Source organism: Hakea prostrata, chromosome 3 (assembly GCF_041222555.1).
Source record: "Hakea prostrata isolate BN-2017 chromosome 3, UWA_Hpros_2, whole genome shotgun sequence".
In the NCBI taxonomy this organism is placed as follows: Eukaryota; Viridiplantae; Streptophyta; class Magnoliopsida; order Proteales; family Proteaceae; genus Hakea; species Hakea prostrata.
This window is the reverse complement of record NC_142602.1, coordinates 25041615-25064346: the sequence shown is the minus strand read 5'-3', so window position 1 is coordinate 25064346 and position 22732 is coordinate 25041615. Positions and strand designations below refer to the sequence as shown.

At 37.6% G+C, this 22732-nt stretch overlaps 3 protein-coding genes across 4 annotated transcripts; 1 reads left to right on the top strand and 2 right to left on the bottom strand.

The window, feature by feature from the left end:
* Positions 1–224: 224 nt before the first annotated feature.
* LOC149021842 (S-adenosylmethionine synthase 1-like) lies at positions 225–2524 on the bottom strand. The gene is made up of 2 exons (XM_089150020.1): positions 2408–2524; positions 225–1722 (listed from the first exon to the last, which is right to left on the bottom strand). The coding sequence occupies exon 2, from the start codon at positions 1718–1720 to the stop codon at positions 545–547; it is 1176 nt and encodes a 391-aa protein (XP_089006146.1). The 5' UTR covers positions 1721–1722; positions 2408–2524; the 3' UTR covers positions 225–544.
* Positions 2525–9712: 7188 nt separating this feature from the next.
* Positions 9713–16487, top strand: LOC149021841 (S-adenosyl-L-methionine-dependent methyltransferases superfamily protein). Of its 2 annotated transcripts, XM_089150019.1 has the most exons (9): positions 9713–9827; positions 9992–10058; positions 10639–10704; positions 11048–11141; positions 11359–11475; positions 11787–11887; positions 15440–15514; positions 15602–15694; positions 15781–16485. In XM_089150019.1, the coding sequence occupies exons 1-9, from the start codon at positions 9814–9816 to the stop codon at positions 16093–16095; spliced, it is 942 nt and encodes a 313-aa protein (XP_089006145.1). In that variant the 5' UTR covers positions 9713–9813; the 3' UTR covers positions 16096–16485. The 2 variants fall into 2 exon arrangements, with proteins under 2 accessions (XP_089006145.1, XP_089006144.1); XM_089150018.1 differs by lacking the exon at positions 9713–9827 and having other exon boundaries at positions 9835–10058; positions 15781–16487.
* A 1347-nt stretch (positions 16488–17834) lies between these two features.
* LOC149021840 (homeobox-leucine zipper protein GLABRA 2-like) lies at positions 17835–22440 on the bottom strand. The gene is made up of 4 exons (XM_089150017.1): positions 21682–22440; positions 21258–21558; positions 18733–18819; positions 17835–18635 (listed from the first exon to the last, which is right to left on the bottom strand). Exons 2-4 carry the CDS (start codon positions 21303–21305, stop codon positions 18330–18332), a joined length of 441 nt encoding a protein of 146 aa, XP_089006143.1. The 5' UTR covers positions 21306–21558; positions 21682–22440; the 3' UTR covers positions 17835–18329.
* Between the last annotated feature and the right edge of the window lie 292 nt (positions 22441–22732).

Sequence of the window (22732 nt, the reverse complement as noted above, 5' to 3'; positions counted from 1 at the left end):
CCTTTAGTTTGATGGACACTCTTTATGTGGCCACAATCATCCTTATCAAATAATCTTTGCATTTAGGTATTTCCAGCCAAATCTTTCTCTTTCTTTTTTTTCTTTTCTTTTTTTTTTCCTTTTTTGTGTGAACCCCCAGACAGATTGCTGTAACATGTTACACAAAAGACAAATCATATCATTATACAGAATGTAAAAGTAGAATCAGAAACTTACTTGAGGAATTGGAACAGAAGAAGTAAACATATAAAATCCATAAATATAACCAACCCTTTTACAAAGCTTCCCTGTAATGGGTTATACAACCAGAGGTGTAGTTTTATCTATAAAAACGCGGGCTGTTACACATTTCTTTTATGGAAGAAAAAATGGTGACTCAAAATTTCTTGCAAGACTTCAAGCACAAATCATCCCCACTCAGCAACTTCTTTATCATGTTTGTCAACATATCCAATGCAGTTGTAAAATGCCTTTTATGTTCCTTGCCAGAGAAAGAAAAAAAAGAAGAGAAGAGCCAACGAGCAGGTGGTGGAGATTATAATTCTTAAGCTTTCTGATTCTTGAGGATCTTGACAGTCTCCCAGGTGAAATCTGGGTCATCACGGCCAAAATGTCCATAGGCAGCAGTCTTCTGGAACCTGAAGTTGCCTCCTCTTTTCAGGTCGAGGTTAATGGCCATCATTCCAGGCCTGAAGTCAAAATTCTCCTTGATCAGAGCAAGAATATCCCTGTCTGGAATCGTTCCGGTCTTGTATGTTTCAACAAACACGGACAGAGGCTCTGGGACACCAATTGCGTAAGAGACTTGCACAAGGCAACGTCGAGCAAGTCCAGAAGCCACCACACTTTTAGCAGCTTGCCTGACAATGTAAGCACCACTTCGGTCCACCTTGGTTGGGTCCTTGCCAGAGAAGGCACCTCCACCATGGGCACCCCATCCACCGTAAGTGTCAATGATGATCTTGCGACCAGTGAGGCCAGCATCACCATGAGGCCCTCCAATGACAAAACGACCAGATGGGTTGAGATGGAAGATGGTCTTCTCATCCAGGTACTGAGCTGGGATGATGGGCTTGATCACATACTCCTTCAAGTCCTTGGCGATCTGGTCGTTTGTGACAGTCTCGTCATGTTGAGTTGAAATGAGGACGGTGTGCACCCTAAGGGGGACCATGGCACCGCCTTCATTTTTGTACTCAACAGTCACTTGGGTCTTGCCATCGGGCCTAAGCCACGCGCAGGTTCCATTCTTCCTCACTTCAGTGAGTTTAGCCCCAAGCTTTGTAGCCAAGACATGGGTGAGAGGCATCAACTCAGGGGTTTCATCTGTGGCATAACCAAACATATGACCTTGATCTCCAGCTCCAATTTCCTCAGGCTTCTTTGTCAGGTGACCGTGAACACCCTGGGCGATGTCAGGGCTCTGTTGTTCAATGTTGACGAGAACATTGCACTTGTCAGCATCAAGACCCACATCAGCTGAAACAAATCCAATTCCTCTGCAGGTGTCTCGGACAATCTTTTCATAGTCCACCTTGGCCTTGGTGGTGATCTCACCGAAGACCATGACCATGTTGGTCTTGGTGCATGTTTCGCAAGCAACCTTGCTTTCTGGGTCTTGTTCTAGGCATGCATCAAGGATAGCATCAGAAACCTGGTCGCAGAGCTTGTCAGGGTGACCCTCGTTGACGGATTCTGAGGTGTATAGGAAGGTATCCATCTCTACACAAAAGAGAAAAAATAAATCCTTCAGTAAGACATTAGATCTTCTACATCAATTAGAAATATAAATGAACTTGTAGTGGCAAATCTGTATATTTTGTGAAATCCAGACAATGATTCTAACAATAAATTTGGTTCCAGACCGGAATGAACCACATAACCAATATCTATGCAACGGAATCAGACTCATCTTGAATCAGCTAAGCTCGGAAGAATTGTGCTTAAGACATCTGCATGAACTAGTTTCTAATAATCTATTTTAACGCCACTAAATTTTTCAATTTTCTTGCATGCCATAGCCTAAATTTAAAAAACAGGGCACATCAAAATGAGATCTGAAGTATAGGAAGAGAAGTAAATGTGTATCAGGTCTGAAAATACCCGCAAAATTTTAACGGGAATTATGCAAGACAGAGACCCTCCCACAATAAATATTCTCGTTACGGAAAAGATCAAACACTTTTTACTCTTTCAGAAACCAAACAAAATCACAGCACAAACGAAATCCACGGTTAAGAAACCAAATAAAATAGATCAAAACTCGAAATTTGGGTAAATGGAAACTAGTGGCAACTGGGTACTTAGATCTAACAGATACCAAATAAGATCTGACTTACACGCAAATCAGAAATATAGGAACAAAACAACAGATGCAAATGGAAGAAGAACCCAATACCATACGCACCTCTCTTTCTTCCTTGGATTGACCGAGAAGACTAAACGAAAGATCTCAAATCCGGAAAAGCGGAGAAGATCTACGAAGAAGCCGAGGGAACGAGTGCGAAGATAAAAGGAATGGCCCGAGGGTTTATATAGAGATATCCGAAGGCTTAGGTGTCTTCTGAACAGAGACGCAATATCGGCTTTTTTCACCCCATCATGTTTTACTTTTCTCCTCTGTCTGTTTCTCTCTCTCTCTCTCTCCTGTCCAGTCCAGTAGGTGCGGAACGTCTACGTTTACTGGTGGCTGATGTGGCAGTTTCATATTGATTACTTGGACTATTTTCCACGTGGGTCCCACAGTCTTGATTTTATCGAGGGCTTGAGACTTTAGAGTTTTCCGTCGCTTTCATTCACCCTCCCAAAAAACTACATGCAATTACGAATTTAAAAAATTCGATAAAATTCTTTACCTACTTTACTTTTAGGTTCACCAACCACAGGACCAGGACGAACCAATATGAAGATATAAACCGGACCGAACCATGAATTGGTCCGGACCAGTTCTTCACCTACCAACCATCAGAATGATGAATTTGATAATGATTCTCGTTACCTAACAACATGTTCCTTGCAGGCATTCTAAGAATTCACACGTTTTGCATCCATTTCAAGGTTCAACCATACAAATTGTGATGTTTGATTTATTTATGACTGCTCATCTTACATTTGTACCTATTTTTTCTAACAAAGAAACAAAACATTTGTACTTATTTGTCATTAATAATTTAAGGAAGATTTACCAAAAGAGAAGAGGAATAAGGGAAGAAGAATGCAATTATGAAGTCAAAATCAGACCTACCACATGGATCAAGCCAGATAACCATTTAATGGTTATTGACCTAACTGCAAATTCATGCTCGACTTAAAGGTCAAAATTTGACCTAGGAATCATATGAGAAATTCATTTGGAGATGGAATTGTTTTCTATGTAGTCTATCTTGTCGCATTGATTCTTCATCGTACAATCAAAGAGAAAGAGTTCAACTTTAAAACCATTGATATGAGTGAGCCAAGAGAGTCTCTCATGACAAAGTCAATATTATCCTCGCTTCTCTTCGCAGACATCGAATACCATCGTCGCCCATTGTCAGAGACCATAATTGAAATGACCAAAGATTAGCGATAGAAAATGCAATCGTTAAAAGATTGCAATATTCCAAATAGGAATTTACTAATATTGTACTTGTGAACCAACCTCCTAAAATAAAACAGGCACTAAGGAAAAAGGCATTGAAAGAATTTGGATTAATTGAAAAAGTAAATCCCTAACCAATGGGTGAACAAAAACTTTGACTTAAATCAATCATTTTGTTGGAACAAGTGTTTTTTATATATTCCGGATAAAGGTATGGTATAATATAACGTAGGGAACTTTGGCCTTGATTTCAAAGATATTTGGAATCTATCCTCTTACTTGGAAGTATTGATCTTTTACCAATTGAACCGAACCACCTTTGTAATTAACTTAAATTAATTTTTGGCCAGTGTTGCGCATATGAATTAATTGGTCAATGGTAACTGAGATAGATCACGGCCAGTAGTGTCCAGCCAATGCTGGCTGTTACGCGGTTCTGTGGGGAACCCACCGACACTTAACTTTAATTTGCCTTGTAACTTGAGTATGCAATCATAATTCATAAGCTGAGTTTCCAGGAATACAAACAAATAAAATAGAAAGTCACAGTTGGCACCTCGGCCGGCATACAACATTTACTTTTGAAAATTATATTATACTTATTATAAAGATTTCAGTCATGTGAAGGAGTTTGGTCAAAGCACTCATTCGTGAATGTGATTCCACCAATCAGAATAAAACATTCACAGCAAAGTTAAACAGCTTAGAAATGTCAGAAATCCATAAGATCAAGAATACGCGTTTGGTAAAAAAAAATTGTAACGCTGTTGAGGAATCTGCAAATATACTTGAACGTTTAATCTCACAATACTGTCAAATGAGCTGAAATGTACTAGAAGTACTTTCAAGCTGAAATGTACCAGAAGTACTTTTTTTAAGGTATTTAGACACCCTGATTTGTGCAACACCACGGGTTCTACAGTGTCTTCACCCCAAGATCAGTCAGCCCAACCTTTAACCGGTGCAGTGGGGTGGGGTGGGCACACCAACAAGTGAGGAGAGAGAAAAGGAAAGAGGGTTTTGTGGAGGTAGTGGGTCCGTGCTTTTATAATGAACTCGGAAATAGGTTTATATAGAGCTCCAAAGGCTGTGGGTGAAAGGGTATAAGGTCACCACTCATTGTGAGGGTACATTTCAGCTCAACTCCCTTTAAGAAGATATCTATAAAATGACTCGGAAATAGGTTAAGGCTCCCTAGGGGGTGAAAGAGAGTGCCTCTTTAATGGTATCTCCACGTAATCACCCAGCAACGAGCTTCCCAGAATAGGGCCCGTGACAAAATGGACCTTCCGGATCAAAGCCCAAGTCCCAAGTTAATATAATCATGACAAAGGGTCACAACATGATTCAAGCAAATTAATAATACATGGGCCCTTACTATATATAAACCATATAATTGGATCCTCTCAACCGGATGTGGGACTAAATAAAACCTTGGATAAAAGACACAATTAAAACAAATATTTATATAAAATAAATTTTAAACATATTTACAAATTACAACAAATTATTTTTATATATATTTATGTATTAATTAATTTTTTTGGATAAATTTGTTTTGAAAATATTTTTTCAATTAATTTACAGTTAAAAAATCTTATTTTAAAGCAAGATCGTGAGACAACAGAGAAAAGTAAAAAGGGTTTGTCAGTGGGGTGGGGTGGTCCTAGAAAGCCTTCATCATTGGGACCATTTATCAAGTTTCTATTGCCTCATAGAAGAATATGCGTTTCGTATTTTACAAAAATTGTTTTTAAACCAATTTTCTCAGCAGTTTATTCTTAGAAAGCAAAAGAACTAACCCAACTATTTTATGAAAATTTACCCTGCGTACCCTTTTTCCAAAAAAAAATTATATAATGAAAAACTACGGAAATTGATAGAGAAATTTAGAATATTATTTACTTAACTCACCTTAGCTAGGCTACTAGTATCTGAGATAGTATGTAACATTTCAAGAAACATAGAACATATAAAATAATTAATTTGTTAGTTAAATCTTTTTCCTTCCATTTATTATCGGATAAATGTCTATAGAACCATTACAAATCAAGTGAGGTCATTTCATCCATCATTCCACTTATCTCTAGAAAAGTCATTGAGAAATCAAAACATAAAGATTACAATGGAACTTTGCCCTCTGGATTGCTTGTCTTATTAATGTTATAATAAAATTTAACACAAGGATAGGAAGGGAAAAACACACACACACACAACGATAGGAATGTTAATCATCTAGTTGATTTCCTTGGCCTTGGAGCCACAAAGTTACGACTTTCCAAAGATGGTGGAGTAATCCACCATCTTTCATTGTATGCAACTGTTTTCTTAACCTTAGAAGTTTTTCTTCCAAGACATTTTTATAAATAAAATGTTAAACATTTTCAACCAAAAAAAATAACAGAATATATATATATATATATATATATATATATATATATATATATATATATATATATATATATTTATTTATTTATTTATTTATTAATTTATTAATTATTATTATTTTATTTTTTTACTTTTTAATCACTTATTATGGACTGAAACTTGTGTTCTCTCCCTAATATACTTAAATTACGTTTTGTCACAACCATTACTTGAAGTTAAATATTGTTTGTATAATTCAAATTTTGAATTTAATAGGACAAATTAGCTTTTAAGCTACGTAATGACCAAAATCACCCTCAAGGTATTTAATAAATATAATTTGACTACAATACTCTTACTTATCCCAAGTTCCAACTCTTCATTAAGTGGGTGAAGAGATTTCACATTCACCTATCTTCTTCCTTCACCCTACTATAATCACCTTTGGCCCTTTTTGGAAACTACCGTCCACCCAAAAAAAAAGAAAAGAAAAAAAAGAAACACACACGCACACACCTCAATGTATGAAAGAAAAAAAAACCCTAAAAAATGAGATAGGCTTTACCTACAACTTGGGTTTATCAAGGAAGAAAACTAAGGTTGTAACTTGTGACATTCTTCTCATTTAAAATATAGTTGGGGCCTTTTTAATCAGACAGATGTCCGTCTGGTCAGATGGATCTCCGTCTTAGCTTTTGTGACCAAATGGAGCTTCGTTTGAAGCTCGAGGCATAGTCAAGGGATTTAAGGGTTTTCAAGGTTTTCTAACTAACCCTGTGTCTTCATACACTCTCTTAACATGTCCTAAGTCTATCTAATAAAAAGATACACATGGTTTTGATGCAAATGAGTACAATAACATTTGTATGTGCAAGGACGTGTCATAGGTCCTGATTTGCTTAGTCTTCTTGCTTGAGCTTAAGTTGATATTGTTGAATTTTCTTATACTTTATGTTCATGTTGACTTAGACTTCATATCCATTTTAGCTTGGTCTTGGCCTTGACTTAGGCATTTGACACTGAGTTAGATTTGATCCACTTGCTCTCATATTGAATTAGCTATATACAATTCAATAAATATAGTCATTAGTAATTCATGTTTATTATCATCAAAACTAATGGAGGCTGATATGACAATGCTAACATAGCACTCCTAAACAACAAGTTTTCTTTTTTGCCTTCAAATATTTGTTATTATTATTGGTCTAACCTTGTTGGTTTGTTGTGCTTGGTTCTTGTGATGAGCGAGAGCATGCAACAACTTGATCTTGGTTTGGTTTGGGAGAGGACCGGTAAATGTTCTCAGTGTTGCTTTCCAGCTTGGCGAAATTAGGGTGTCATAGTTAAGGCCTTTCACGGATTTAGGAGAGACTAGGGTTTTGAAGCACTACCATCCAAGTACCCCATTGAGATGAATTGAAAAGAGCCTTGAATGAATCGGCCCCAAGTCCATCCTGTATGATTCTTTGTAGCTCAGACCACCCTTGCACACACTAAGATTGCATTGTTGGACTCCTCAATGTCTGCCAAAGCTTGACAAACACAAATTGTATTGGCTACGTAATCCAATTGGATGTCTATATTTCCATTCAATTATGAGGGTCAACTTCATATCTCTAGACAATGAATTCACATAGTCCAAGATTCAAGCTGGATTAGGTTCTTTATTTGAGAAAATAACCTCATTACACATTATCCAAATGGAGTAGCAAATGATCATATCAAGTGACAAAGTGACAAACTTAGCATCTCCTGGAAAGACAGTCTTAATAAAGTCAACTCTCACTGCTCTACCCTCACATTACATGTCTTGCTTTCGACTGCCGTCATCTATAATAGGAACTCTGTAGAAAAAAAAAGATGAGAAGCTTCTTTTGGTCCAATGGAGAAAAGCAACAGGTTCACACTATAGATTAGAATACTATTTGCTCTCCAAAACGAACGGGCCAACCCGCCACCATGCAACCCGCCCTGTCTCGAAAGGCAGGGAATATCAAAACGCAACGCGGGGGGCAATGATGCGAAGAAACGCACAACGCCTAGATGTCTCCCCAAACCACGACATGGGGTTGGAGACAAAATATTGGGCGAGATTTGAAAGAAAGGGAATCATGGGCAAGGGGGATGGAAACGACAATGGACGAAACGGACCAAACACAGACTTAGGATGTTATCCATGCTACGCCCCAAAAAAGTGGCCACCAGACCCACGCAACACCTGGAATAGAAATACGCGGGGGGCCAACCAATCTAATAAAAAGATACAGCACCCACAGACAAAGACGAGATTGGGGACCACACCGGAACGAGCCAGGGGCCAAGAACTCATCTTGTCTCAACACCAGCAACATTTGGAAAAGATATGGAAAGGCCCAATCCAAGAGCCGTCATTTCATGGAAGGCACAAAGGCCCCCCTTATTAATCAAAGAGGATGGATGTTCCACGCCCACGGGAGAGGAGCAATCAACACCGACCAACTCGGGCCCGGCCCATAGTTTGGGATGCTTACACTCCTTAATGAACATTCAAGGGACCTTGATGGAGAAAGTGATATAGTTAGTGAATCAATGGCATGAAGGGATGGCTACTGAGATAGTGATTGCAAATTTAACAGCATTATGGTTAATGTGGAAAGCCTATACCAGTCAATATGATTCAACTGAGAGACTCTTTCTTTCACAGGTGAAATTTCAGATTTGGAAAGACCTTCATTTCTATATCTAGAATCCCAAGAAAGTGCAAAGTCATAACTCTAGCAACCATATTAAATGGGTGGCTCCAACTCCTTCCCACATTAAATTGAATGTTGATGGATCCCTTTTTAAAGACAAAAGGGTTGTTGGCTATGGAGGAATTGCAAGAGATCATCGGGGACATATGCTCTTCTGCTTTGGTCGGAGAATTGAAGCTCAGGACATCCTTACTGATGAAGCTTTGGCACTCAGACAAGTTATATTGTGGGCTATTGATTTTAAATTGCCTAAGATTGAAGTAGAGTTTAACAACCAAGCTCTCATTAGTATCTTGAAAAACAATCAAGATGAAGCTCCTTGGAAGGTCTTCCCAATTATAGCAAATATCTTACATCTCTCGGCCTCATTCGAATCTATATCCTTCAGGCATGTTCTTCATGAGGCTAACATGGTGGCAGATGCTCTAGCTTAGGAAAGTGCTCTCTCCCATATGCCTTTCTCACTATAACTTCCCCACCCCCACATCTTTGTTGGTTTCTTTTGTTTGATTTACTAGGTCTAGGCTGTAAAAGAAGTTTCACCTTATAATAAATAAATTTCTTATTTACCAAAAAAAAGACAAAGTGACAATACCCATCTCTACATATGTTTATCCATTCAAGAGTTATAAATGAAAACAATGCATAAACTCATTAATCCAGTTGCAATTGAGAAAAAGATGCCAACTCGATTCCAAGCCATCATCATAAAATGCAAAATGAGCGTTATCTCCTTATTGGGATTTTTGCATTTAACAAATGCTAATAAAAAAAAAAAAAAAAAACTTAAACTTTTGAGAGGGGGCACATATTTTCAGTCTAGAATAACTGACTATGCAATTTTTTTATTAGAAAATATTATTTTATAGACCTAAAAAGGACTACGTGAAAAAGGGCGAAAAGAACCCGTTCCATATCGGGTCCGGTACGAATACGAGAAACCTTTCGGGTGATCCACAGAAATCCGACGAGTCACGAAATACGAGACATTCGACTCGGGGTTTTTCGGATTTCAGAAAGGAACTACGAAAAGTAACTGGGGTTAACAATTCGAATTAGCGTGAGTTCCAGGTCGATTAGGAGATTCCTTCACAGTCTTCTCAACTTAGAACTGCAACTTGCAATTTGTTTGCAATGGATGCTGACAGGTAATATTCTTCCTGAATCTTCAAATGTTACATTATCTATTTGATATCTCTCAACTGAATCCTAACCCGCCCATCCTATATTTTGCTTAGTCAGACCTGAAATCCTTTCCGCTATCCGTTTTTCTAATTGTTTTGATGAAGACATGTTCAATATGGCTTTCTAGGTTAAATTCCCCAACTACTTCTGCAATTATGCTTGAGATTCTGGGCCATCAATTACAGTTTTCTCAGGTACAAATTCGTTTCCCTTTTTGTTCCGTACGTATGTAAAATACAAAATGAATGATCTGCGGAATTTCTACAAAGCGAATATTGGCTTATCTTAGTTCCAGCAAACATGGGTTTGTATATCACTGAGGGAGTGTCACAAGTGCAAACAATTTCTAACTCCACTAATCAAAAACTATTACAAAGTGGAGGAGGAAGCCCTTTTGATATAGTTAAGTTCTGAAGCATAGCATGCATTCAACTTGAGTTTCCATAATGTGATTCTTTTAATGTGTTATGCAGTATATTTGCAGAACACTTCCTTCTTAACAGGTAGCTAACCAGGTACTTTGATAATGATATTGTGACTATTATCTGTAATTAGTTTTAATGTTATTTTGGTTAGAAATTGTGTTTTGTTTATAGTCTATGTCCTCCTTAATATTATACTGCATGTAATCTCTTAGAATGACAGTTCCAGGTGATGCTGCTAATAGGAATGTATCTTTTTTGCATATTAAGTTGCTCTTCCTTTACGTCATATGTTTATCCCTGACTCCATCAGTTTCATGCGTTTTATAATGTTTGATGTCATTGGTGGCAGGACCCTAATTCCAAACATTTGGGAACTACAGTATGGGATTCATCAGTTGTATTTGCCAAATTTCTGGTACTGTCTCTAATTCTTTAAGGATGTTAGTCAATATTAAATTTCTTGTTTTGTTCGTCTGTGGTATTGTGGAATATAAAATCCTCTGTGCTCATGAAACTAACTAAAGTTGGGAAATCTGGCTGGGATTGTACCTAATATTGTTCTTTTGGTAATTGCTGTGTAATTTATCATAGCATTAGGTCAATTTCATTTTGTTCTGTTCATATGTTGGGAAATTTACCTTTTAATATTCTTTATCAGCTAACATTCAAATCTTCTGAGCTGAGGAAGTTGAAATTATAAATTATGTAGAGTGATCTAGCACCATTCCCCTTACCATTATCTGCTTTCAATTACTCAGGAAAAGAATTCCAGGAAAGGTAGGTTTTGCCCGGCTAAATTGAAGGGGAAACGTGTTCTAGAACTTGGAGCTGGTTGTGGAGTGGCAGGATTTGGTTAGCTTCTTTGTCATTTCATTACTTTTAAGTGACTTTCATGTGATCATGTCTATGTGTTTTCAGATTGGAGTATGTTCATTATACTTAATAGTTTTTCAGAAGCATGTTCAATTTACTTCCTATTGTTTGATTCCTTTCATATCCTTAGCTTGAAAAAGTTTCAAGTTTAATTGACATGGTTCCATATGGATGACAATGTGGTTTTCCTTTTCAGGCATGGCATTGCTAGGATGTGATGTTATTTCAACAGATCAAGTTGATGTCTTGCCTTTACTAATGAAGAACATCCAGCGGAACACTTCAAGGGTCATGCAGACAAACCCGGATATAGGTGTACAATGCAGCTTTTCATCTGCATCTTAACTTGTAGTTCTATGTGCAAGTTTCTTTTTCTCCATTATTCTGCTTGAGATTGAAACTATTTTGGCAAAGCTTTAGCAAAACTGAATCTTTGAGACCAATCATAATTTTCTCTCATCCGGTGCTTAATAGTTTCATATTTTCCATGGACTGGGTTTTTAAGGGTAGCCAAGTTTACAACTAGATTCAACTGTGGAAGTATGTAGCTATCTGTGCTGTTGGAAATGCTTTGTACTGAATGTCATGGCATTGATCTGACATTGAAGTCCTTTTGCTGTGTAGCATCAATTGGTTCGATTCAAGTTATGGAGTTGGACTGGGGAAACAAAGACCATATAAAGGCTGTTGATCCTCCATTTGATTATGTTATTGGTACTGATGTTGTAAGTTCATTGCATGAGTTCCATATCCTCTTTCTACCTGAACTGTAACTGTGTTCTATACAATTGTTTGGCTCCATCCTAGTCTCATGTCATTGTTCCGGGCAGTGACCATGTTTTGCATGGTCATGCAATATGCTTTGTGCTTGGATGACCTGGAATATGCAGGATCTTCGTGACTTCCTAGGCCCAGTGCCCCACTTTTAAGACTGGTCTTATATATGCTTTCAATAACTTGCTCGTCAGGAGGTGACGTCTTGAGAAAATTATCAGCATTTCTGTTAGAATTTCATTTTTCCATTTTGGGGATGATAGTTACACCTAGACCAGAGAATTATAATTCAAATAGTAGTTAAGCTACTTGATAAATGCACAAATATTTGTCCTTTGCATATTGAAACCCATCCACAGATGTTATTGGTATTGTTTGGTGTATATGTTAGCATATTATTGTTTGGTGTATATGTTAGCATATTCAAAACTAGTACGTGTCTAGGTGTGAAATTAGTGCATCCATCTTGAATTTTTATTAAACTTTGCAGGTGTTTATTTAGTAAGCATGTAGATAGGTTGTGTCAGTACTTCCTAAATAATAAGTACAATACTTTGGGCTATAAATCTGAAATTAGGAAGATAGAAGTTAATAAGGTCTAATTTTGGTGTTGAAGTAGCTAAATCTTGAGGCATTTTGAAGACTTTTGTTAGGCCTGTAATCCATGATAAAAGAACTGCAGTAGAGCTAACTTAGGAGATTGCTGTTCCTTTTCTATGACTAATTGGAATGGAGCTGAAAAATCCTGCTAATGGTAGAGCTATTTTAGACTGAAATTTCATGTAGCAGTTACTATTTATCCCATTGATAAGGACTATGGATTGTTGTGTCCATGATAAAAGAACTGCAGTAGAGCTAACTTAGGAGATTGGTGTTCCTTTTCTATGACTAATTGAAATGGAGCTGAAAAATCCTGCTAATGGTAGAGCTATTTTAGACTGAAATTTCATGTAGCAGTTACTATTTATCCCATTGATAAGGACTCTGGATTGTTGTGTCCGGACTAGGTCATGGGATTGATGTGACCACGATTTTGCCCCTGCTCAAAACCCTTGTAGGGCCCACAAGATGCCCCTAAGAGGCCTCCCTAGGCTGGCTGAACCCTCTAAGAGGGGTAATTTGGGCATTTTCAGCCCTAATTAGTTGCTGGAATATAATTCCAGTTAATTCCAGTTTGGTTCGGAAGTTTTGTTTTGAGTTGATGGTTGAGTTAGAAGTTGAGTCCTTAGTTCTTTAAAACTCTAGCACATGTGACAATTAGAGTTTTAAGTAAATAAGAATTTAACATGTATTTTATTAGAGTTTTTAAGTTATTTAAACTTTTATTTCAGTGTGTGTCCATTGGGGACCTTTGGATGTTTAGATTTTATTTCAATGGTTGAGATTATGTTGTGGAATCCTAATCTATAAAGGAATCCCATGTAATGTCAAGTTCTTTTAGGGGGCTATAAACTAAGGCCTATTCTTTCTTTGTAACTTGTAAGTGAGAAGTCTAGATTAATAAAATTTGATTATTGCTTGTGGGAAAACAAGTCGTGGTTCTCTTTGGGAGGGCCACGGTGGATTTTAGTTCTTTCAACTACAGCAGTACATCTTCAAGTTCCAGCAACAATTCATCCTCAACAGCAGCTTCATCCAGTAAGTTTACACCCCCAGCCCCCTTCCTCTTCACCCCCAGCCCCTCCCCTGTCCCTGCACACCCCTATTTCCCCTCCGCCCTTGCTGCCTTAACCTGGCCGCAACCTCCCCCAAAACCCATCACCCAGCACCTCTCCCTCACTCCCTACGATACTCCCTAGGCCCTCTCCCCCTGCGACACCCCCCTCCATTCACCAACCCATTTGGCCCTCCCTCTCTGTCTCTTCTTCCCATCAGCAGCATAGCATCCCTCCCCTGTTAGGTCTCTAATTTCCACCCACTTGCCTTCCCTTTCCCTCCCAATTGGATCGCATATTACACATCATCCCATCCCTACCCTTAATTCCATCTAAAACCTAACACCCTAACACCTCTAAAAATTCTGCACTTCATCTTCTTCATTAAATTTCTGCGAGTCATCTTCAACCACTAGGCCTAAACCCTAGTTCAACCTGACCCCTCAATCACCTTCCAACTGCACTTAGGATTAGCATCTCCTACACCTATTCTACTTTCCCTTCAAAATCCTAACCCTAGTTGACTGCCCTAAGAGTCCCCATTCAAGTGGGAAACCTCTAGTTAAGCCTAAGCCACTTAGGCTAAGTCTGAAATTATAAAACAGCAACAGCAGCCCCATTCTCCACCTAATAGAACCCTAATACCCTAGTTTCCAAACCCTATTGTTAAACTCCAGATCTGAAGCTATTTTACAGCAAGGTTCTAAGTCTGAAGCCCACAGCCCGTTCACCTGAAGCCTGGCTGAATCCCTCTAGGCCTTGACCTAACCCTTGTGAGCCTTAAAACCAGGTCCAAAACACCCCCCATTAAATTAGACTTGTTTTCTGGAAGATTCTGGGCAGCCCTTAATTTTAGGGAAATCATTCTCAAAACCCTAACCCCAAAATCTCAGGGATCCCCCTCTTCTAATCCTTGAACCACACATTTCACAATTTTAAATAAATTAAAACCACAAGAGAGTAAACTACTATTTATTTATATTATATATTTTTTAATGTTTGTATTCCACATGGTCAGAAAGACAGTAAACTTCTCGTTTGTGTTTTACATTAATTCTTTTAGAAACAGTTTGAGTTGTCCTTGCTAGTTTCTATCTTGGATCTACAATTGCTTTGCCATTTCCTTGATGGTCTTCGACACTAGGGTTGTTCTTGTCTTTTGACTTAGGGTGTTTTATTTTTATTTTTTTGATGATTAAATAATTCATTAACAAAGAGAATAAAAGAAAATACAAGAGCACAAGGGACAGAGCCCAAACAAAGCGAAAAAGAGGCCTCAACTAACAAACAACCTAAGAGGCAATGAGCCTAGCAATTATCTAATAGCAACAATTAAAGCAAACTAGTTGCACAAGCATAAGTGGCCCAAAGCCAAACTAAGAAGTAAACTAAACGACATCGAGCCAAGCAACTATTTAAGGGCAGCCAAGCAACTATTTAAGGGCAACAATAATAGCAAATTGGTTACACAACACAAGAGGCCCAAAGCCATATAATCAAACTAGAGAATAACTATGGAAGTGGACCAAAGGGGCCCCAGCTAAACCGACGCAGTCTCCCGTTCGATCGGAGATAAGTGTTTCTTCTGTGTTTTACATTAATTCTTTTAGAAGCAGTTTGAGTTTTCCTTGCTAGTTTCTTTCTTGGATCTACAATTGCTTTGCCATTTCCTTGATGGTCTTTGACATTAGGGTTGTTTGTCTTTTGACTTAGGTTGTCTTATGTTTCTTCTCTCCCCCCCCATTGTGGTCAGAAATTTCACTGGCTGTACTCTTTGTACAATTGTGTTTTTGATAATTAGTATGTTCTCCTGGCCAAAAAATTGATTGTTCAGTTATGGATTTTAAGGTTTACGCTGAGCATCTGCTGGAACCGCTTTTGAAGACCATATTATCATTATCTGGACCAAAAACCACAATCCTGGTAATCCTTCGTTTAAAATTTTGTTTTGTGAACTTAGAGAAGCATATGAACAGATGCACTCATTTGTCAGTGGAAATTGTTGTTCAGTTGGGATATGAGATTCGGTCTACAACTGTCCACGAACAAATGCTTCAGATGTGGAAGAACAACTTTGACGTGAAAACTATCCCAAAGGCAAAGGTAGTTGGCCAGAACCCAAAATGCATTTTTGGTCAATTTACAGATAGATATTCATCTTCCTTAAATATATAAGTTTGTCTTTGCAGATGGATAGTAAGTATCAACATGCCAGTATCCAACTTTTTATGATGGGGTTTAAGCCTGGACTAGGATCGCCAGAGAACACAGCCCAGTTGTTTCATGGGAACAGTAGTGAGGTTAGAACTGAAGCCGGGGATGCAACTGAAGAGAAGGGTGAGAGCTCTAGTGAGGTAGAGGAACTAGAAGATAGCAGTACTACAGCAACTAATGGAGACTTGCAAACAGTTGAGGTTCACAAAAATGAAAAGCTTAGCGACTGGGAAGCAAGGAGATTTGGATCTATGGCAGCACGACTTCTACGAGACGTGAAAATAACTTAAAAAGTTCACGAGAGTTGCATCTGTATCATTTTGTATTCTTATGTATGTTTCTAATATTTAATTAGACAAGAAGTTTTGACTGAGTTGAGTTCATAATTAAGGTTCAAGATTTGGTTTTCTTTTGGTATTTCAGCTAGCAAGATGGGCAAAATCTCGCCTAAATTTCAGCATTTCGATCAAGTAAGGAATCTTTTTGCAACGTCTCTCGGCGTGTCATTTTGCATTCTGATGTTTCTAATATTTAATTAGACAGCAAGGTTTGACAGAGTTGAATTCATAATTAAGGTTCAAATTTTTTTTCTTCTTTTTGTATTTTGGTTCTGCCAAAATGATCGAAATGGCAAAACTCTGGAGAGATTTTGTCGAAATGTGGAATTTTTCTGCAATGTTTTTTGGTGTCATTTTTGGTGGTTTTACATTAGATTAAGACCTAAAAGTTCATGGGAAATCTATTTTAGCTTATACAAACGCATTTAAATGATTATATTGCAAAAATAGTTTCTGGTGTTTTATTTTTACCTTTAATTACCGTATACACGATTAAATTCTTAATACCAAATAACATGATAATAAAACACCCTTAATTACCGTATGCACGATTAAATTCTTAATACCAAATAACATGAATTATCAGCACTTGATAGGACCATACAAGTAGAACATAATTTCTAGAGACATCTCGTTATCATAATCTCCAAGAGTCATTATAATTGTTTAATACAAAGAAAAAAGAGAGTAATGGAATTAATGTGTTTTCTAAATACCCATCATAGTATAGATCACCAACCCATGACAAGCACATTAATGCATTGAGGTACAAGTTGTATGATACTACGAGTGAGCATGTACAGTCCTTGAATTGGATAGGAGAAAACGTTATCTTCAAAAATTAATTCGGTAAGTCCTTTTGAAAAGTCGGAGAGTCATAGTTAATTAGAAAATTTTTTGGTCAATGCAAAATTACTTCTAATAGAAAGACTTACACCTCTTAGTGAAAAAGTCATGAGTTTACCTCTTATCACAACATATGTAATGTTTTTATGTATATATATATATATATAAAAGTGCCCTTGTACTTAAAAAAAATAAATCTGAGATTTTAAATTGAAATATTGGAGTTCTATGTAAAAAACTGAATGTTGGGCTTTTTGCCGTCTCTTAATGCTAACCATTGCTTGCTTGCCACCTGCCGAGCCATGCTGGAAATTGTGTTTCCAGCTTGTCGACCTGCAATACAAACAGTTATTATTATGGGAAAAGAAAGATGTGTAAAGATATAGGGCTGCAACAGGGTCTGGTTGGGCTGAGTTTTTGCAACCATGTTCTTCTTAACTGCATAAACCAATCAGACTTGCAATAAATGCCACCTGCCGAGCCATGCTGGAAATTGTGTTTCCAGCTTGTCGACTTAAAAATCAAAAAATAAACACATTATAAATTACATAAAATATGGTTACACACTAATTAATTAAATAAAATTTTGTAACATAAAAAGATGTATGTAGTTTGACCTGCTACAAGGTGTAATTGGTAAATGTCCAATATGTAAAATCCAATTTAAAGATTAATCAAATAAAATCACTTTCTCCTTCAACAATACCTTTTCGTAAAACCTGTATGAAGTCCACAGCGGATTATATCGTCTACAACTATAGATGTGTCGATTTAAAACCAAAGCAAGAATGGCATGCCAAGTGCCTTTGGGTATCCAACATCATTGGATAATTTAAAAATTCAAATTTAAGTTTAAACCTAAATTTCATTTCACACCCTTCTAGTTGCAGACAATACGGATCCAGCCCTAACTAGTAGTACTACCCTGGTGATTTAAATGTGATACTGGACTGGACTAGCATATATTTCGGGTTCCAAGAACAAGTAGAATCTGTCAAATAGGGACCATTATTAACTCAAAACATCTAAGAGAAGAGCTGCTCGACCACTACATGCATATTCAAGTATTGTGGATTTCATCATATGATTGTCTTTGGCTCAGATGCCAAATACAAGACATCAGGCATCAAAAGTCTTTAATCCTTTGTTGAGATCAGCCAACCATCTCAAAAAGAATTGTCACACTTCAACTTAAAAAAGTATGTCAGAAATTGTGAATTGTCATACTTCAACTTTAAAAAGTACGTCAGAAATTGTGAACAGAAATAATAGATGTACGATTAATTTGTCATTGAAGTTGAACCATGTTACAAATGTACATGAAATAATAGTAACAGTTTCTACCGACTCCATAGTTTGGCTGAAGGAGAGCTCTTTGCTTGGATTTGAGGTGCTACAGTGAGCAATGATCCCCCTTCCGTTGTCTTCTCTTCTGGCTTAGAAGTGAACACGAGTGGCACTGTCTCAAGCCCATCTGGAAGAATTGAAAAACCTGAAGGCAAAATAGCAATGTTGCTAACATGGCATCCTGTCATCACTGAATGCACACCTGTAACATCCACTGGAGAATAGACAACCATTGATTCAAGAGCATTTGTGCAACCATCTTGGAGTATCCACATACTATTGTCTTTTGATTTTGTTGCCTGGATTTAAATTAAATGGCTTAATTTAGGATTTAGCATAGCAAGTTGCGTCAGCTAATTAAGATTAGAAGCATGCCGGTAGTTACAGAGAACATACCTGAAGAGTCACTGCGTTACCGTGGTCCTGTCCATTGGCCAAGTTTGCAATTGAATCAGCTGGACCTCCAGTTGACGTGATGTCCCACTGAGATTAATCCAACAAATCAAGGCTAGTTGATTAATTAAGTATGAGATGGAATGACTTACAGAGAGGGGAAGGGGATGAATTAAGCAGTCTTACCTCATGTTGTCTAGTTTCATCTCTTAAGAAATCAAACGAGACATGAGGATTGACACCTACCTCAATGACATTAATTGACTTCACGGGTTGGCATTTGGATCAAGTTGAAACTGAGCAACAAGAAAGATTCATCAGAGAACCAGGACAAAAATTGTAAAGACAATGATGATGATTAGGTCTGCGAGCAAAACTTCCTGATGTTGCAACCAACAAGAAACCTTCCTACATAGAAAAGCTTGAGAATTTGGGTGGCTTGAGATGTCCAATTGCACGTCGTTGAAACAGAACTATAGAGAAAGTGAGAGAAGAGGGAAATATAGGGAAATAAGTGTGTAAGGAGAGAGAATCTGTAAAGAGATTGAGTGGAGCTTGAATTCCCAATGTAAATATTCAGACCCCACAAAGGAGTGAGATTTTGAACGGTGATCGGATTTATTACTGTTTTATTCCTACTGTGGATTGTACCCGGTTGGATGATGCTTCCTTCTGTATCCTATGCATATGTAATTGGCTGTGGAGATTTGTAGCTACTAACCTCTGTATACTTTCCATTTTTTGAGAATATCAAAGCCTTCAATATTTCTGGTCCTCCTTAGTGAATGCAGCAAAGCTTTGAACGTCCTCGCTTGAGGATTGTTAAATTATAATACTTCCAATAAATCAATAACACATAAAACATACTGAAATATAAACTAGCTTTCGTGTTTCTTTTAACTAGGTGGGTTTTGTCCTAGCTTAGAAAATTAAAAGTGTTCACCAGGAATACAAGGAACATCAGCAGTGTCAATTGAATTTCCAAAACGTGGTCTTAAGGTTATTTCATCACAGAATTATCTGGGCCATGGTCATATTCATGATTAATTGGCACCAAACCATAAACCTAAAGAACTATTGCTACGTTTTGATACAGTTGAGAAGGGATGGGAATAGCATACATATTTGTCCAAACTATGGATAAACAGGTAGGCATTTGCGTTTTGTATATCAGAGATTCGAAATAGCACTCAAAGGAATACCCAAATCTGAAAGTCTAAGGTTGTCCCAGGGATCCTGGACATACATACATGTTGAACCCAAATAGAAAAAGAGATTATAGTAATTCTATTAATAAATCCAGATTGAAGGAACTAGAAAAGTGGGGGGACAAAATAACGAATTCCCAATTTCAGTTGGGATACATCAAGGATCAACTTTAAGCCCATATTTATTTGCAATTGTAATGAATGCATTAACCAAAGACATTCAAGACAAGGTCTGCTGATGTATGCTTTTTGCTGATAATATTGTGTTGATAAATGAGACTCAAATGGGGATTAATACCAAGTTAGAATCATGGTGAGCAGCTTTGGAATCAAGAGGCTTTTAAACTAAGTAGAACAAAGACAGAATATCTAGTATGTAACTTTAGTCATGATTAGACAGACGATGAGGTGGTGAAATTTGATAATAAAGATATTCCTCAAAGTGATTATTTTAGGTACCTAAGTTCAATCATAAGGTGATATAGAGGATGATGTTAGGGTGGATGAAGTAGAGGGGGTCTTGTGTGATCAATGTATTCCATCAATGTTTCTATAGGACCGTCATTCAACCAACTATGATGTACGGTGCAGAGTGTTGGGTTGTTAAAAAGAATCATATAGATAAAACTCAGTGTAGCAGAAATCGGGATGCTAAGATTGATGAGTGGTAAAACTAAAAAGGATAAAATAAAGAATGGTCCTATTAAAGTTAGTCTTGGAATTGCTCCCATAAGTGATAAACTTCAAGAAAGTCGTTTAAGGTGGTACGACCACGTTCAACGCAAACTTATAAATGCCCATGTATAGAGAAATGATATAATCCAAATTAAAGGAACTAGAAGAGCTAGGGCAAACCTAAGATAACCAAATAACCTTAAAAGAAGTGGTGAGAAAGGATATGCATAGTCTAGGCCTTATATCTAACATGGCTTCAAACAAAACTGATTGGAAGGCAAGAATCCATGTAGTCAGCCCCATTTAGTTGGGACAAAGCTTATTGTTGTTGTTGTTGTAGTAGCAGTAATTCTATTAATAAGTATCAAGACCTTAAGCAATGAGCCCCTCCTTGTAAAAGGAGATGCAAATATCTCAAAGAACTTGGTTTGCAATTCCAATTTCACACAAATTCACTAGGCTAGACTAAGAAACATAAGAAAAGGACTTCCAGATTGTATCATTCTAACACATGCAAACCAGAATACCATAAAGCTGCAACTCAATTGAATCATTCTAATAGATGCAAATCATAATACCATAAAACTGCAATTCAATTGAGTGATCGATGGAAAGCAAAAAGGACATCATAGATAGTTGACGGACCTGCAGAGGATTGTAGGGAGAAGGAGCATCAGGGCCGTACAATCCCATTGGCCAGTAGGGTTGTCTATGTCCTCTAGTTGTACAAAACCATCACTGTTAATGCCTTCACCACTGCAAATAACATCAACAGTGGTTGCCTTGGAGACCATGTTGGGAAGCATGACTCCTGACGACAGTCAAGACCAACAAAGGACAAATCCCTCAAGAATCCACCACAGAGCCAGTCAAAATGACAGGATTGACAGATCGAATAACTTTGAGTTCATATCTCTGTTCAATTTGTCTGAGAACTAACAAATTTCTGAAAAAGAAAGAAATGACGAAAGACTGAAGCAGCCCCTAGAAACCTCGAAATCAAGTCTTTAACAGTAGCAGGCTACTAAAGACTGGAAAAAGAAGAGAGGGAGGGAGCAAAACATCATACCTTCACAGCTTTACAGGTCCAATCGAGGCACACCTTTGCAGGTTGTCGTCTTCGTGGGAGAAAGGTCGAGAGCAAGGGAATGAAACTTGAGAGGTTATATTTTAAGAGTCGAAAGACTCGATTGCCCCCAATTTGCGCTGCTGTTCCTCTGCGTTTCCATGAGAAACATGCCATTTCTGGAGAAACACAAATGGGGTTCAAAAGTATGCCCAATGCCTTGTCTGCTTCAAAAGAAAGAGAGAAAAAAGGGGGATTGTGATGCAAGATTTCACCTGTTTCTGTTCCAAAAATTAAAAAAAGAAAAAAGAAAAAAACACCAGAAACAAGAAATGAGCAAATTACCATACAACCCCAATTCCCCTCTGTATCGTGCCCATCAGCCCATGCAATTTTTTCTGTACAATTTAATCAATTTCATACTAACAAAGACTGATAATATGTATTTGGTGAGTAAAATCAGAAGGTATTACATTTCATATTACTTAAGAAACACAAAATGAAGATTAATTAAATGTACAAATGCCTATCTAATTTTAAGCATCAGTAAGATGCTTATTAGTTCACCCTATAAGAACTTAAACCTTCTTTAACACACATCTACACAGTTCCAGTATTACTTTTACCCTACAACAACCTAAGCCCTCTGCAACTTTGCTACCATGTACACTGTTCCAACCAACTGCACAGCCGCCTCATCTTTGCAATTCAATTTGAAAATAGCAGAGTCCAACCTCAAAACTTTAGTAGCAATATAGTCTTGCCTTCTGGAAAGAAAAAATTTTGATTTAAAACCAAAGTATATAAAGAAACATAAAACACTTAAGATTCAATTCAGATCAAAGTTGCTCATACCCAGATAAATGTAGTTACGTAATTGTTTGATTTATGATTACCATCTACCATGTTTCAGCTGGAAGCTTCAGGTGGAGCTGGAACTGATACCGAAGCCGGAGGTGGGGCCAAAACCAAATCCTGGGACAGGGCTGGAGCTGTGGAAGCTTGAGCTGGAGTTGGAGCCAGAACTGGAGCTGGTTCTGGGGCCAGAGACATG